We start from the raw sequence: 13,509 nt of genomic DNA on the forward strand, positions 1-13,509 counted from the left end.
TGCTGAAAGGTTAGCTCATAATCGCATTGCCCAGCATTTCTAACGCTTGCTCTTTACAGCATCACCATTTGGACCTGAACAGGGTCCCAAAGCACCCAGTGCACACACACACCCAGCTGGGCACCAAACGGGGTTGGTCTGCACCTTCCTCTGAACATCTATTACAGGGGGCCACCGACAACAGACCCCTCTACACCATATTCTCTCTAATGCATGTAGCACCGACCACCACCATTGGGGTTTTTTTCCAGTTATTATAGTGTGCCTCATCTCCAGGGAGTACACAAGTTACAGCCCTTGCCAGGTTTCAGATGGTCCAAACGCAAGGATGGGGCAAACCACAGCACTTAGAAGAAAACTGGGACCTCGTTCTCTGAAAATGCCCAGGTACGTTTTTAGCAAAACTAGAACAATTATTTTTCCTGAAAGATTCACAGAGGAAAGCAGAAATTATCACAGTAGTTTCTCTGGAAGCTGACTGATAACAACTCTTAACAAGACACGTCCTCTGTATCAATAGCCTACGAAATATTACTTCAAACAGTAAGATACTTGCAATTGATTGAAGCACCCATAAAGCGGTCAAATGCCCCAGTTATACCTTAACATTTGGTAACATTAATCCAAAGAATGAATTGGCATTTATAGCTAACTGGAGAAAAATGTTGGAGTTTCCCTCACTTTTGGGTGACTCCAACTTTTATTATTCTATTTCAGGAGGGAAAGATCCTGAAAGAGACAACTTGTACAGCGATATTTTGCAGAATGGAATTTTCTTTTTAAAAAAATCACAATTCGAACTCCTTCTTTTCATTTTATTCTCTGTGACATATGACACTGTGGAAGTCTTGTGTATAATCTTAAGAGTGAAGAAATCAGCAGAAAAATCAGTTTACAAAGGTCAGGAGAAGAAAACAGGAGGTGCTCCTCACTGGGAGGCTTCTAGCCTCAGTTAAGAGACAAATCTGTCATACTTCCACAGCCCGGCTAATAACTGGGTGCCTCATATGGTTTAGTGTATCTGTCCTCAAGACTCCAGCAGCCTCAGTTTTCACTGATGTGCTGTTATCTTTATTTAGAGATGAAGAACAAAGTGGACAGGTTATAATTACCCCAAAGGCACAGTGGGAGTCTGGGGATGAATTAAGGCTTGATCTCCTATTCCCTGCTCCCAGCACCAGCACTGTGTCCAGTGACCCAGTATACTTCTCTTGACTGGATAACAGCTGGGAGGAGGTAAAAGCCAAAGAAAACCTTCCACCCAGAGAAGTTTTGGACATATTGTCCCTTTAGCATATATGGCACCAAGGACGGCAGGAGGTGGCCTGTTGTAACTTTGAGGCTGGGAACTAGATGAAGGCAAGACCCAACAAGTATTTTAAGAAAACGTGGAAATCTGAATTACCCATGTGTTCAGTGGCTGATTATATATACTTGTAAAGCCTATCAGCTTTGCAAACTCAACCTGCCTTTCCCTGACAATGCTAAAAATATGTTTCCCAAAAAAACCCTACCCCACTATAGATCGCACTAAATATAGGCTTTAATTCAACATTTTGCTAGCACCTCATGGTTATTAAAAATACGAAAATCTGAACAGCTTGGAGATAGGCTTTAGAGGTTTTGTCTCCTCTAAAAATAAGATGATTGTCAGACATAACCATATTAAAAGCCATAAATACACAGAATCTTCATTCTGCAACTAAATCGTACCTCGCTACAGACAGGAGTATAGTGCTCTTTTGGCAATAGCAGGATTTAGAAGTAAAGTACTATTTCTTAATTTGGAAGGACTATGAAGTCTTTTGTAAGCACAACTACCAGTAGTAGGCTGAGATACAACCCAGTTTACTGCCAATAACCAGGAGATGAAGAGAGCTCTGAAGATCAACTCTCAGAAATACCCATTTCCTGGTTAGTGTCATTCAACAGAGTGGGGAGGGAAAAGACAAATCGACTCAGCAATCCCATTTCTGCAGCTGCTCCCAAAATGTTCTGTAGCAGAGAGACAACAAAACAATCTCAAGTTAAAGGCCACTATGAGAACTTGTTGCACATTACTTGCAACTTCTCATCAAACACAGAAAAAGAAAGTTGCTGTATCTCCCTCTCGTGAAAAGGCACTTGCAGCTGCTGCACTAAAGTAAAACTCCAAATCTGTGCTAGGAGCTGAGATATGCCCCAGCTATCAGATAGCAAATCTGCAAACGCATCCTCTGGCATGCGCACACTCAGGCAAATCAGTAATCCTGTGCTTCCAGTCAGACCCACCACACAGGGAGAGTCTCTGATTTTCCCACGCAGAGCAACAGAGTGTGCAGCTATTGCAGAGAAATCATAAAACCTAATAACGCCGTGAAAGCACCGATCCTGCACCATCAGTACGGGCCACTCACAGCGTTACCATGCTCCGCAACAGGGAGCGCTTTTACAGCACCTGGACAGGTTGGCTCCTAAGTACGGGACTCAGAGGAGCAAACTCGATGGCTGCTCAAGAGAAACATCTGCAAGCATCTGCTGTGACGCTGAGAAGTGAGTTTGATCACACAGCCCCTTACAGGGCTCTGAAACCAAACTGGCTGGGAAACCTGGGGCATCCCGGGTCCACCTGGCACCTCATCCTATGGGATGGATACCTTTTGTCCAGGTTGACAAGCCTGTCGAAATCTCATTTTCACACTTCTGGCAATCATAATTCCCCCAGAAAATGGCATCACAAAACCAACTGGTGCCTATGTGCAGCCACAACAGCCAGCAGCAAGCTGCAGTCTGTAAAGCTTTTGGAGATAAAATTCAAAATCCTAAGGAAAAAGATAAGGTTTTCTGTTCCGTAAAAATACACTCTTATTTCACAAATAAGCCAGCAGAGGGCATAGAAAGACTGCAGTGAAAACCCTCTGCTCCTTCACCGCAAGAGCGACACAAGCCAAAATGCTCTGCAGTGCCCAGTCCCTGTGTGTGCCGCTGAGACAAGCAGGGAGGATCCCTCTGCCAGCAATAAGCTTGAATCAAGTTTCTGGGTCCTAAAAACTCTAAACTCATGCCTGAAATACGAAGTCAGATGCATATTTTGCAACCTGTCCTCATGTCATTCCCAAAGGAGTTATCAAATCCCCCACAAACCCTGTCCAAGGACACATCAGGTGGTTTGAAACCCCGATGGAAAAGCCAGAACTGCAAAGTAGTCTATGTGGTATCAAAGCTTCCTTCCACCTAAGCATCACCTCAAGCTAACTGGAAGTGGTCAAATACAACTTCTGGGGCTATGCTTGACTCCCTGCAGCAGCATTCTCCCTGTTGGGATGCTGTAGTGTTTTTAGAGGTGGGGTGAGGATAATTCACTTCAGTGGGGACATGGAAAAAGGAAACTTTTATAGTTTGCAACTGTCCAAAATCTAGTAAAACCTCCATGTCATTTTTCAGTTCATTTCTCATATGTCCCTCTCAAAATAAGGAAGGCACTTTCATTCCAGAGTTGCAGCAGTGTGAATGGTGAAATCAGTAATTCATTTCCCATTGACAATCTATTTTGACCTTTACTGTTCTTCCAATTCTTCAAAATGTTTTTATCTCCACTGTTTCACAAGTTTCTGGAACAAACGAGAATTTGGGATGGGGTCTGAAAGCAACTAGGCAGGGGGACAGTTTGAGAAATAAGTGGTTTTCTACCTTTCTACAGCTGCTCTTCTTATTAAATGCTGCTGCAATGCTATTTCCTTTACAGCATTAAGATCAAATCCCATTGAGCTGTTACTTGCCTATAACATCACTCAGCTCCTGCCCAAATACATTAAAATTTTAAAAGGCAAGACTAGGAAAGCAAGAAACAGGGGCATTAATTGCAGGAGAGTACAGCTAAACAGATTTGCTGTACTGCTAGGACCAACGCGCAGGTCCCCTAAATCCCACTCCAGCATCCTTTGTGCTACACCAGCCTCAATCTCTTAAACCATCTCCAGAGAGGTTTGGGCAGAGAGCCTCAGTGAGAACCGGTGCCTTTGTGCCTTTTGTGGGACAATGTGTAGGTTGTTTTGAAAATATTTGCTTGAGCTATTTCTGCTCTACACTGCTAGCACACTTTAAAACTGCCGGAGCGCTTGCTTACAGCAGCTGACCAAGCCAAGCCACCCCATCCTGGCAGCACCTTCTCCCTACTTGTGGTTGAGCATTTAACTTGAAATACAAATCCTTCAATTAATGCAGAGCAGCCTGGAGTAGAGGCAGGAGGGCCAACAACTGTCCTGGGGAACAGGTGCCAGCAAAGAGCTGGATTTAGCCCTAAAACAATAAGAGGCTAGAGTTTGCTGCTACTGTCACGCTCAGGCTGAAGTTATTCCTCTTGCGTGTTTATTTTTGGTAAAACGTTTCCGAGTGCCACTCCCTGATGAGAGATAGGCAAGCAAATCCCTCGGGTATCTCAGGACATTTGTTACTGGAGCTGCTGGCAGACTCTCTAGGTCTGTTCCTATCCCAGAGTATCCCTCCTTCAGCCCCACTCTTGACTGCTCTGGGTTTGATGCTGCCATCAGATCATTGTGCATTTCTAAATCTCTAGTCCAAGTTTCTGGGATGCAGAAGGTGTTTACAAACCAGGGTGGGCCATATGCTTTCCCTTCCATCCTGCTGCTGCTTCTGCCTAGGGAGGCAGCACGCCTTCCGTGAAGCCGGAAGCCACAGCAGTCCAGAGGTCGTACTGCTATCACCACACTCGACGGGAACTCGGGGGAGGTTTCCTGTCCAGTTATCTCAAGCACCATATTTAAGTTTCTTGGTAATGTTTGTAAGCTGCAACAGCTGAGCTGGGGCTTACCGCATCTCCTGTTCACACAGCTGACCTGGGAAATCACTCAGATTTTGCCCTAAGAGCTCTGTGATTAGGCATGCAGCCATTGCCCTCAGCTAGCAGAGATGTGGCTGCTCTGGGAAAAGAGTGCCAGTATTTTCCTCCGCTCCACTCAAACCTTTCGTGCCTCTGTTATCTTGCGCCTGCCCAGAATACTTTCAGCTTGGTCCCTGTGAAGGGATATCAAACCACAGCCCTCTCATTCAAGCTCCTCCTAAAAACATTTCTTCCAGAGATCACAAGAAGTTACTAACCACTATTCACCCCACTTCATAAGTGCCTGGAATTACACAGCGAGCTGTCTTTATTTTTTTGTATTACACAAAATAGAGCAGAAAAACAAATCCAGGAATAACTAACAATGGTACTGCCCATTTTAGCTGGGAGTCAGAAGTTCAGATTTTTTTCCCCCGGCATTTCTAATCTGCTGCCAATTTTCAAACACTTCCCCTCTTGGCTCAGAAGTTACAGTGACCCCTTTTCCAACAGGGAACAATGTCATCACCTCTGTAACATCTCTGGTCTCTCCAAGCCCAAAAGGAAAGGAGAAAGTTTCTTCACGAATTGACCCATTTCCCTACCTGGCATCTTAAAAAAAAAAAAAAGTCATCATTTCAGCCTCAGCTAATCAGCAGGGATCCAAAAGAAAACAGCTGGGCTTCACACTGGGTCCTACCATGGTTTGTCCACAAACCTGTACCGATTCCACAACTGGCACAGAGCGACATGAGCCTGGCACAGCTGATATGACTGCTACCGCTCACAGATTTCTGCTCCACACAGAGAGATACGTGCGCAGGTGCTACAGCGATGGGCTGAGAGTTAATGGGGGAGTCTATCAGCTTCAGGAGGCCTTTTTCTTGTCCTGCATGTATGACTCCCTTAGCCGTGGGACTTCTGAGGTTTCCTAGTGTTAAGCTGGACAGTACAGATTTGTAACACGCAGAACCTAGTCCAAAATGCAATGTCCACTTAAATGTTTTGACAATTTTAAGGGCTTTGAAAGACTTGCTTATCACAAACAGGAATGCACTGCCACCACCATTGCCTACTTTCACTTAGGGCTGGGTGTTTAACATCCCAAAAGGCTATGTCATTTTGTGCAGAGACAGATGCAAGGCAGCTCAGCTCTGATCAGACCCCCACTCGGCATGTAGTCACATTAGGAAGGCATTTTGCTCACATTATGCACCAGCCCCTTAGCAAGGCTTTCTGCTACAGGCTCAGCACCAAACTATTGAGGCCACACAACTTCTGACAGGTTTGGAGCAGGGAGAGAGCTCATTTAGATCTGCCAGAGAAATGATGTGATGAACTCTACAAGACATGGGCCGCCTTTGGATTTTTTTCTGTTCTTGCACTGTGTGCCAGGACTCTGACTGGTATTCTAGACACTGTCTTGTAACCAGCATCACTTAATAAAAATCAATGACCACTACCCCTACTACTTTTTTAGGTAAGAAAACACAAGGCCATAGTGCAATTGCTGAATGCCATTTGTCCACGGCACACTTCAAAACTCTAAATTTGTCAAAAGCACTCTTCTTACAAGTTTCCACTTCAAATGAACTAAAAGCAGAGTGGAAAAAAATTAACCGCAGTGCCTAGAAATACATAAACTTCTGCTACAGCCCTCTTCTAGAGGCACTGATACAAACAAATGGTCAAACGGTCGTAGGAGGAGTGGCTCTGGAGGCTTACACTAATAGCTCAGGGATATGCCAGTTAACCGACTTGTCTCAGACTGACATAAAAGCTGTGTCTACTGCTATCATTCATATGATGGTCTACTTAACTGAAAATCTCAATGAGGGATAATATAAAAATGCTTTCAAGTGCAAACCATCTCCATAAGATGTATAACAGTATGGTCTTATTGAAAACATTATAGTAAAAGTTAGTCATACCTTTCCGTTTTTGAGCCGTCCGGAGGAGACAATTCTAGAGACGTGCACTTGGAACGGACGGCACTCGTCGTTACAGTTAAACTGTTCCCCTCTGTCCGTTATCTCTACAGAGTTTTGTTCTACAAATGAAGTGGTTCCGCGCTTTTTAATGCGGCAATCAGTCTGCTCTAAAACCTGTCCTTTAACTGTTGCACATTTTAAAAAAGTCACTACAGAAAAGTCAACATCAGCAACTGGAGAACAGCCCAGGTCCACAGCATCCAACCTATTCACAGGAAGATCTTGAGAACGTGGCAGGTCCCTGCCCACGACCTGTGTCTTCTCCAGAGTACTGCCAGTGTCTTGAACCTCTTTAGTCAGGGTCATCTGTGGAAGGTGGATCAGAGCCTCAGTCCCTGCAGAAAAGTCACCATCTGCAGCTGGAGAACGGCCCAAGTCCACAGCATCCAAACTATTCACAGGAAGATCTTGAGAACATGGCAAGTCCCTGCCCACGACCTGTGTCTTCTCTGGAGTACGGCCCGAGTCCTGAATCCCCAGCTTACCTCTGGACAAGTCTTGCAAAGACAGCTCAGGATTCCTCAAGTCCTGCATATCCAGTTCTGTCTTTGAAAGCTCCTGAGCCACTGCTGGAGAAGGATCCATGTCTTGAGCAACCACTGGAGCACAAGCCATGTCCTCAGTATCAAGTTTAGTCAGCGATGTCTGTGGAAGGTGGATCAGAGCCTTAGTCCCTGCAGAAAAGTCACCATCAGCAGCTGGAGAACAGCCCAGGTCCGCAGTATCCAGATTATTCACAGGAAGACTTTGAGAACGTGGCAGGTCCCTGCCCACAACCTGTGTCTTCTCCAGAGTACTGCCAGTGTCTTGAATCCCCAGCTCACCTCTAGACAAGTCTTGCAAAGACAGCTCAGGATTCCTCAAGTCCTGCATATCCAATTCTGTCTTTGAAAGCTCCTGAGCCACTTCTGGAGAAGGATCCATGTCTTTAGCAACTACTGGAGCACAAGCCACGTCCTCAGAATCAAGTTTAGTCAGTGATGTCTGTGGAAGGTGGATCAGAGCCTTAGTCACTGCAGAAAAGTCACCATCAGCAGCTGGAGAACAGCCCAGGTCCACAGTATCCAGATTATTCACAGGAAGACCTTGAGAACGTGGCAGGTCCTTGCCCATGACCTGTGTCTTCTCTGGAGCAGTGCCTGAATCCTGAATCTGTGCAGTAAGAGTCGTCTGTGGAAAGTCGATCAGATCCTCCGAGGGGTCTTTAGTATTTAGCTCAGTGAAAGAGTCATCTGCGAGCTCTGGCAGGTGGGAGATGGATGGTTCTGGCCCAAAGGGAGAAAGTGATGTTTCATTAAATCTATCGTTCTCACTGCCGAGGGCAGAGGAACCCATGTGTTGAGACACTTCTGTGGTTTTGCAATGCTGCATGGGCTCCTTCCCCACCAAACTCTCAAAGCTCAGATTGTCCCATGTGCCTGAATCTGGGGACTGCAGACACGCTCCCACTGTGCAGAAGGCCCTTGCACTCTCGTTCTCGATAACCAAGTCCTCTTTGTGGGAAGTAACATCCTGCCTCCAGCTTCGGAAACTCCGCTGAGGCCTTTTCTCATCAGGTGAAAATGCCCTTGAGGAGCCTCGCAGCCTCCGAGCTGCCTCGGCCACACTGGTGAAGAACCTCACAACACCCCCAAAGTGAGTGGCTTTGGTTGCACTGTTTGATTTTCTCCGCTGGCTGAGATTCTCCTCACATCTCGTATCAAAGTCAAAATAAGAAGTAGAATGATCAGTTATATTTTCTAAGTTCTGGAAATTGGTTTCAGCCCTTTGATCTGGAAGCTTTGAATTATCTTTGCTAGTTAATGAAATTCCTTTCAGATAGCTCCAGACATCAGAGCTTCTTCCTCTTCTGCTCTCCTGTGGGAGCACAGTACACCTCTTTTGATTGTCCCCTTCTGTAATTGCAGGACTCTTAAAGTTTTCAAAATTCAAAGACTTGCTCTTTCTAGCTGGTATTCTATGGCAGTTACTATCATTATCTTCACTGTGTAATCTGACACTAATATCCCTGAGACATTTACTTTCATTGGCATCAATTTCAGGAATGCTGATATTCAGCTCTATGTCTTCAAAAGAAGAATCCAAATCATCAATGTACCCCGCATACGAGTGGCGGGAGGGCCTCCGACTGTCACTCACTTTCTTAATCCTGTAGACAGCTCTTTGCCCACTGGCATGATGGTCCTCCTCAGGGTCACAAGCAACGTGGACTCTGGATGCTCTCAAATCCACATTCTTAGGCATCTTGGAGGTTCTTCCCTTTTTTAACGGCCTTACCCTGTCCATGAAGGATGGTTTTTTTAATTCTGAGACCTCAGAGGTAACTCCCAGTAGGATCATGGACTGGGGTCTTCCTTTATTCGTAGAGAGTCCTTTCCTTCGTCTAACAAAATTCCAGATCCGGTTGCCCTTGGTCATCTTCTTATACCTGGGTGCTTCCTCCCTTTCATTCGGGATTGCATCGCTGGAGGTGCAGTGCTCAGCACCACAGACCTCCAACGTGTCAGTACTCCCTTCCTCCATGTTTGCTTGGAAAATCCTGTTTGCATATCCATTTGGAGCTATCACGGGACCAGTATGCCGGCGGCCCTCTATAACTTCCATCGCCCCGACTCGTAAGCTGGTATCAGGGGTCACAGGTGCATTGTCTTCAGATTGTTTTCTTCACAAGACTTAAGGAAAAAAGAACAAAGGAATGCAATTAGGAGCAGAAAGTTTTTTAAAAGACAAATTTGTTAAAGCATCAGAGGTCAAACCTTATCCCAGTGGCAGTGGTGGTTTTGCCACTGATTTCAGTGAGGCTGAAATTTTGCTCCCAAACTGTATAAATTTTAAAGCAACATAAAACTGATTTAAATGACAGAAGATTTAGTGACCGCATATAAACTTCCTGCATTAATAAAGTTACCACAAAGTATACGCAGAATACCGTAAATCACATCTTCGTTTTGCAAATCGCTAGGACTCTAAATACATCAGAGTACATGACAGAGAGGAAAAGAGGAAATTACAGTAAAGCGTCCCTGCGCATGTCACTGTCATCTTCACCAGCCCCATCTGCCAGGAACCGGCAATGCACTCCCAATGAGTTCAGTCTCTTCAGGCATTCAAAGAAAAGTCAGGATGAGCCTTTTCCTGGAACCAATGCCATTCTGAAATACTATAATATCAGAAAACTCATGGAATATCCAAGCCAGGTTTTTCCTACTACAGCTACGGCACCAGTGTGGGAATCCCTCACTGGAACTGGACTGCTAAGCGAAAGCTGCTTGACCACCACTCAACGCTACACAAAACACACATGTTCCCCTCAAGTGAGTTCCACCCTAAGTGAACGGGATTAAAACAAGTACTCCATACGCAACAGCAATGGAAACCACTCCAAACCCTTTGTGGGAATACATTTGAACTCCTGCTCATACAGATCCTAAAGCTTCCCTTCTACTGGTGTATCTCTGCCCTGTCTTGCTGCGACAGTTCATAAGGTGGTCCTGGGTTTGCTGTCTACCTTTGCGACATGCAGAACTACATGCCAGGCACTAAACGGGGTTGAATTCCCTGAATTCCCCATCCTACTCTCAGAAGGAAGAAGGAAGCAAGAATAGGAACAAGAAGGGGTACAGCCCCAGAGACACGGGTTTGACAATGGAAAAACTCTCCATTTTCCCCCGAGCAGAGGGAGAACAGGCAGTCACACTGCAGCGCTCTGACACAAAGGCATGAAGCTCACTCCCGCTCTCATCCATTTTACTCTTACTGCTCTATGAACAGTCCCCATATCTATAAAAAAACCCCATTATACTCACTATTTCTATTAAAACGAAGGTTATTAATGCAGCAGCTATTGCCCTGGACACCCCATGGACAAAGAAAGGTTCACCCTTGCATTCAGTCAAATAAGCCTCTGTTTCTACCTTGCCACCACATGTCTATCTTCAATAAGCGATAACCTGTGAGACCTTCACGGATGGCAGAGGCACCAAGGAACCAGAGCACAGCCAAGTGAGGTCAAAAACCTTAACAGAAACAACTACTATCCTGCTTTTTTATGAACAACAGTCATCTGGCTTTTGCTACAGCCATGACACAGGGGGTTGTGCCAAGCATTTTTGGCACCAACGTACTTAGGGTAACAGAAGTTAATATTTGCTACTGTGGTGGCTTGACCATGGCCAGCTGCCAGACGTCCACCCCAGCACACTATCACTCCCTCTCCCCAAACAGGACGGGGGAAAAAGTAAGATAAAAAAGCTCGTGGGTTGATATAAAGATATGGAGATCCCTTACCAATTACTGTCACAGGCAAAACAGACTCGACTTGGGGAAAATTAATTTGATTTATTGCCAATTAAAATTGATTTGGATAATGAGAAACAAAGATAAAACTAACACACCACCTTACCCCCACCCATCCCCTTTTTCCCATGGCTCAACTTCTCCCCTTCACTCCTGATGGCTCTACCTCCTCCCTGAGGGGTGCAGGGGGATAGGGAATTGGGAGAGGTATGGTCAGGACATCACAGTTCCTCTCTGCCACACCCTCCTCCTCATGCTTTTCCCGTGCTCCTGCGTGGGGCCTCCACAGGCCGCAATTCCTGTCAGGAGAACCTGCTCCTGCGTGGGGCCTCCACAGGACGCAATTCCTGTCAGGGAACATCCCCCTGCTCCAGCACCTTCTCCCCCCCATCTTCACAGACCTCGGGGTTCACGGCGCTGTTTCTCACTTTTTTTTATCTCCCCTCACTCCTCTCTGGCGTTTTTGCCCTTTCTTAAACATGTTTCCAGGGAGGCGCTGCCAGCGCCGCTGACGGGCTCCGCTCTGGGCTGTGGTGCGGCTGCTGTGGAACCGGCCATGACCAGCACTGGGCGGCCCCGCCTTTCCTCACAGCGGCCCCCCGCAGCCCCCGGTACCAACACCTCGCCAAATACACCCCATACAGTCACACAGCCTAACTGTATAGCGATTATCTTCCACACACACCGCCTCGCTCTGCTTTGGCCATCTATTTTCTCAGCCCACTGCCTTTTGTACTCGCCACGATGGAGATTTTAAAAGAGAACCACCTTCCCCAGGCAAAGGCCTGTTTTGGGGCCTCGGCGCCGCCTGCCGCCACTTAAACCCTGTAGCACAAATTCACACAGGAGCTGTGTTGCCCTGGGTCCATATGGAGACCACAGAAAGCTTTTGTTCCCAAAAAAACAAGGGTTTAGCAGGACTGTTCCTCCATCTGGTGCTCGAGGAGGAGACCAGCTTCTCACTCCCCAGGCTGTTGCTCTAGGTCTGCGAGTTATTCACAGGCAACCCTGCTGCAATTTAAAGAGTAACACATTTGAATGGATTTGAAGGAGCCGAAAAAAAAAAAGAGCATTTGAGCAGTTTCAAGTTGTGCAGCCAACTGGCAGCAAAAGACAAAAATCACAAAAGGTCCCTATTTTTTTTGTTTTCTCCTTCCAGTTTTATGTTTTATTGGTTTTGGCTGGGTGGATCCTGCATGAGGAAAGAAGATTCAAAGGAAATAGGCTTGCCTGCGAAGTCTTTGGAGGGATGCTAGCACAGAGGAGAGAGAGGCTGTTTCTCATGTGTCGAGCAAAAGAGAGCCTGTAACAGGAGACAGATCCTGCGTGACCCCCCCCAGAGAAGCAACACAACCCAGAAATGCAGGGCGCAAGGGTGGCTTTAAAATTAAAAAAATATATATGGTTAGTTTTTTTAAAAGCAGCTTTAAACCAGACGTAAATTAGAGCTGTCGCCAGGAAGCCAGACCTGAGCACTCTAAGCAGATAGGGGACCAGAGCTTGGTGGCTCCTCTCCGCCTTCCCTCCCACCACAGCCTCACCTGTACGTCTCCTGATCTTTGAAACCATCATCGTTGCTTTGTCAAAGCTCTCCCTGAGGGATAAATGGAATAGCAGGACACAGGCACGGTGCTCAAAAGGCCTTTTGACCGGCTGCTAGCAAATATTCAGTGTGAGAAAGGCACCTTGTTGTTGTCTAATTCACACCAATTAAGCCTGCAGGACTGCAGACACTGAAATCACTGGCTAACCTTGGCAGGAGCCAACTCACAGCGGCGCAGCTTCGTTAGCGCCTGCAGTCCCAGCACTGTCACCTGAACCAGATCCAGCCTGAGGACTGGCACTGCCTCACCCAGAGCAAAGCCTCCCAGCACTGAGGCAAATTCTCTGCATTTGAACAAATTTCAGCCAGCTTCGCTCAGTCTTCCCCGACCGGGTGCCAAAATCTGCTACGCTCCGTCAACTGATACAGCTGCCAAAATTAGTGTCCGCCACTGTGCAAACACACAACAGCAGCATGCTTGTGGGAAACCTAAGCTTTAAATAAGCGAAATAGAGAAAAGGTGGTCTTATCAACCAAACCACACAGACTCAGGGGCATTAAGGCCCATAATGACAAAATAAAATTTGAGTATGGAGAACAACAGCCGCAAGAGTATCTGATGAACCATTATGCATCTTTCTGGGGCGCAAGAGAAGGAGTTTTTGAAGAAACGCTTTGAACATATTTTTGAGAACACCTATTAGCCAGAAAACTACAACAGTTAGTCAGTCGCCTTTTTATTTTTCCCCTCCTTGGGCTGCAGGCGCAGTTGCAGATGTCAAGTCATAGCAAGTTACCACCTAGCAGCTAAGCTGCGACTACCATCTCTGTGTGTGGGACTTTAACCACAGAAAACATGA

The 13,509-nt window shown here is 46.2% G+C and overlaps 1 protein-coding gene across 1 annotated transcript in view; it reads right to left on the bottom strand.

The window, feature by feature from the left end:
- LOC127019582 (uncharacterized) overlaps positions 1 to 13,509 on the bottom strand; it is a 219,293-nt gene that overhangs the window by 181,562 nt on the left and 24,222 nt on the right. Inside the window, exon 3 of the mRNA XM_050901700.1 lies at positions 6,751 to 9,482. Coding sequence (XP_050757657.1) covers positions 6,751 to 9,414 — 2,664 coding nt within the window. The 5' untranslated portion in view covers positions 9,415 to 9,482. The remainder of the gene's footprint in view (positions 1 to 6,750; positions 9,483 to 13,509) is intronic.

The sequence above is a fragment of the Gymnogyps californianus genome, chromosome 9, assembly GCF_018139145.2.
Source record: "Gymnogyps californianus isolate 813 chromosome 9, ASM1813914v2, whole genome shotgun sequence".
In the NCBI taxonomy this organism is placed as follows: domain Eukaryota; kingdom Metazoa; phylum Chordata; class Aves; order Accipitriformes; family Cathartidae; genus Gymnogyps; species Gymnogyps californianus.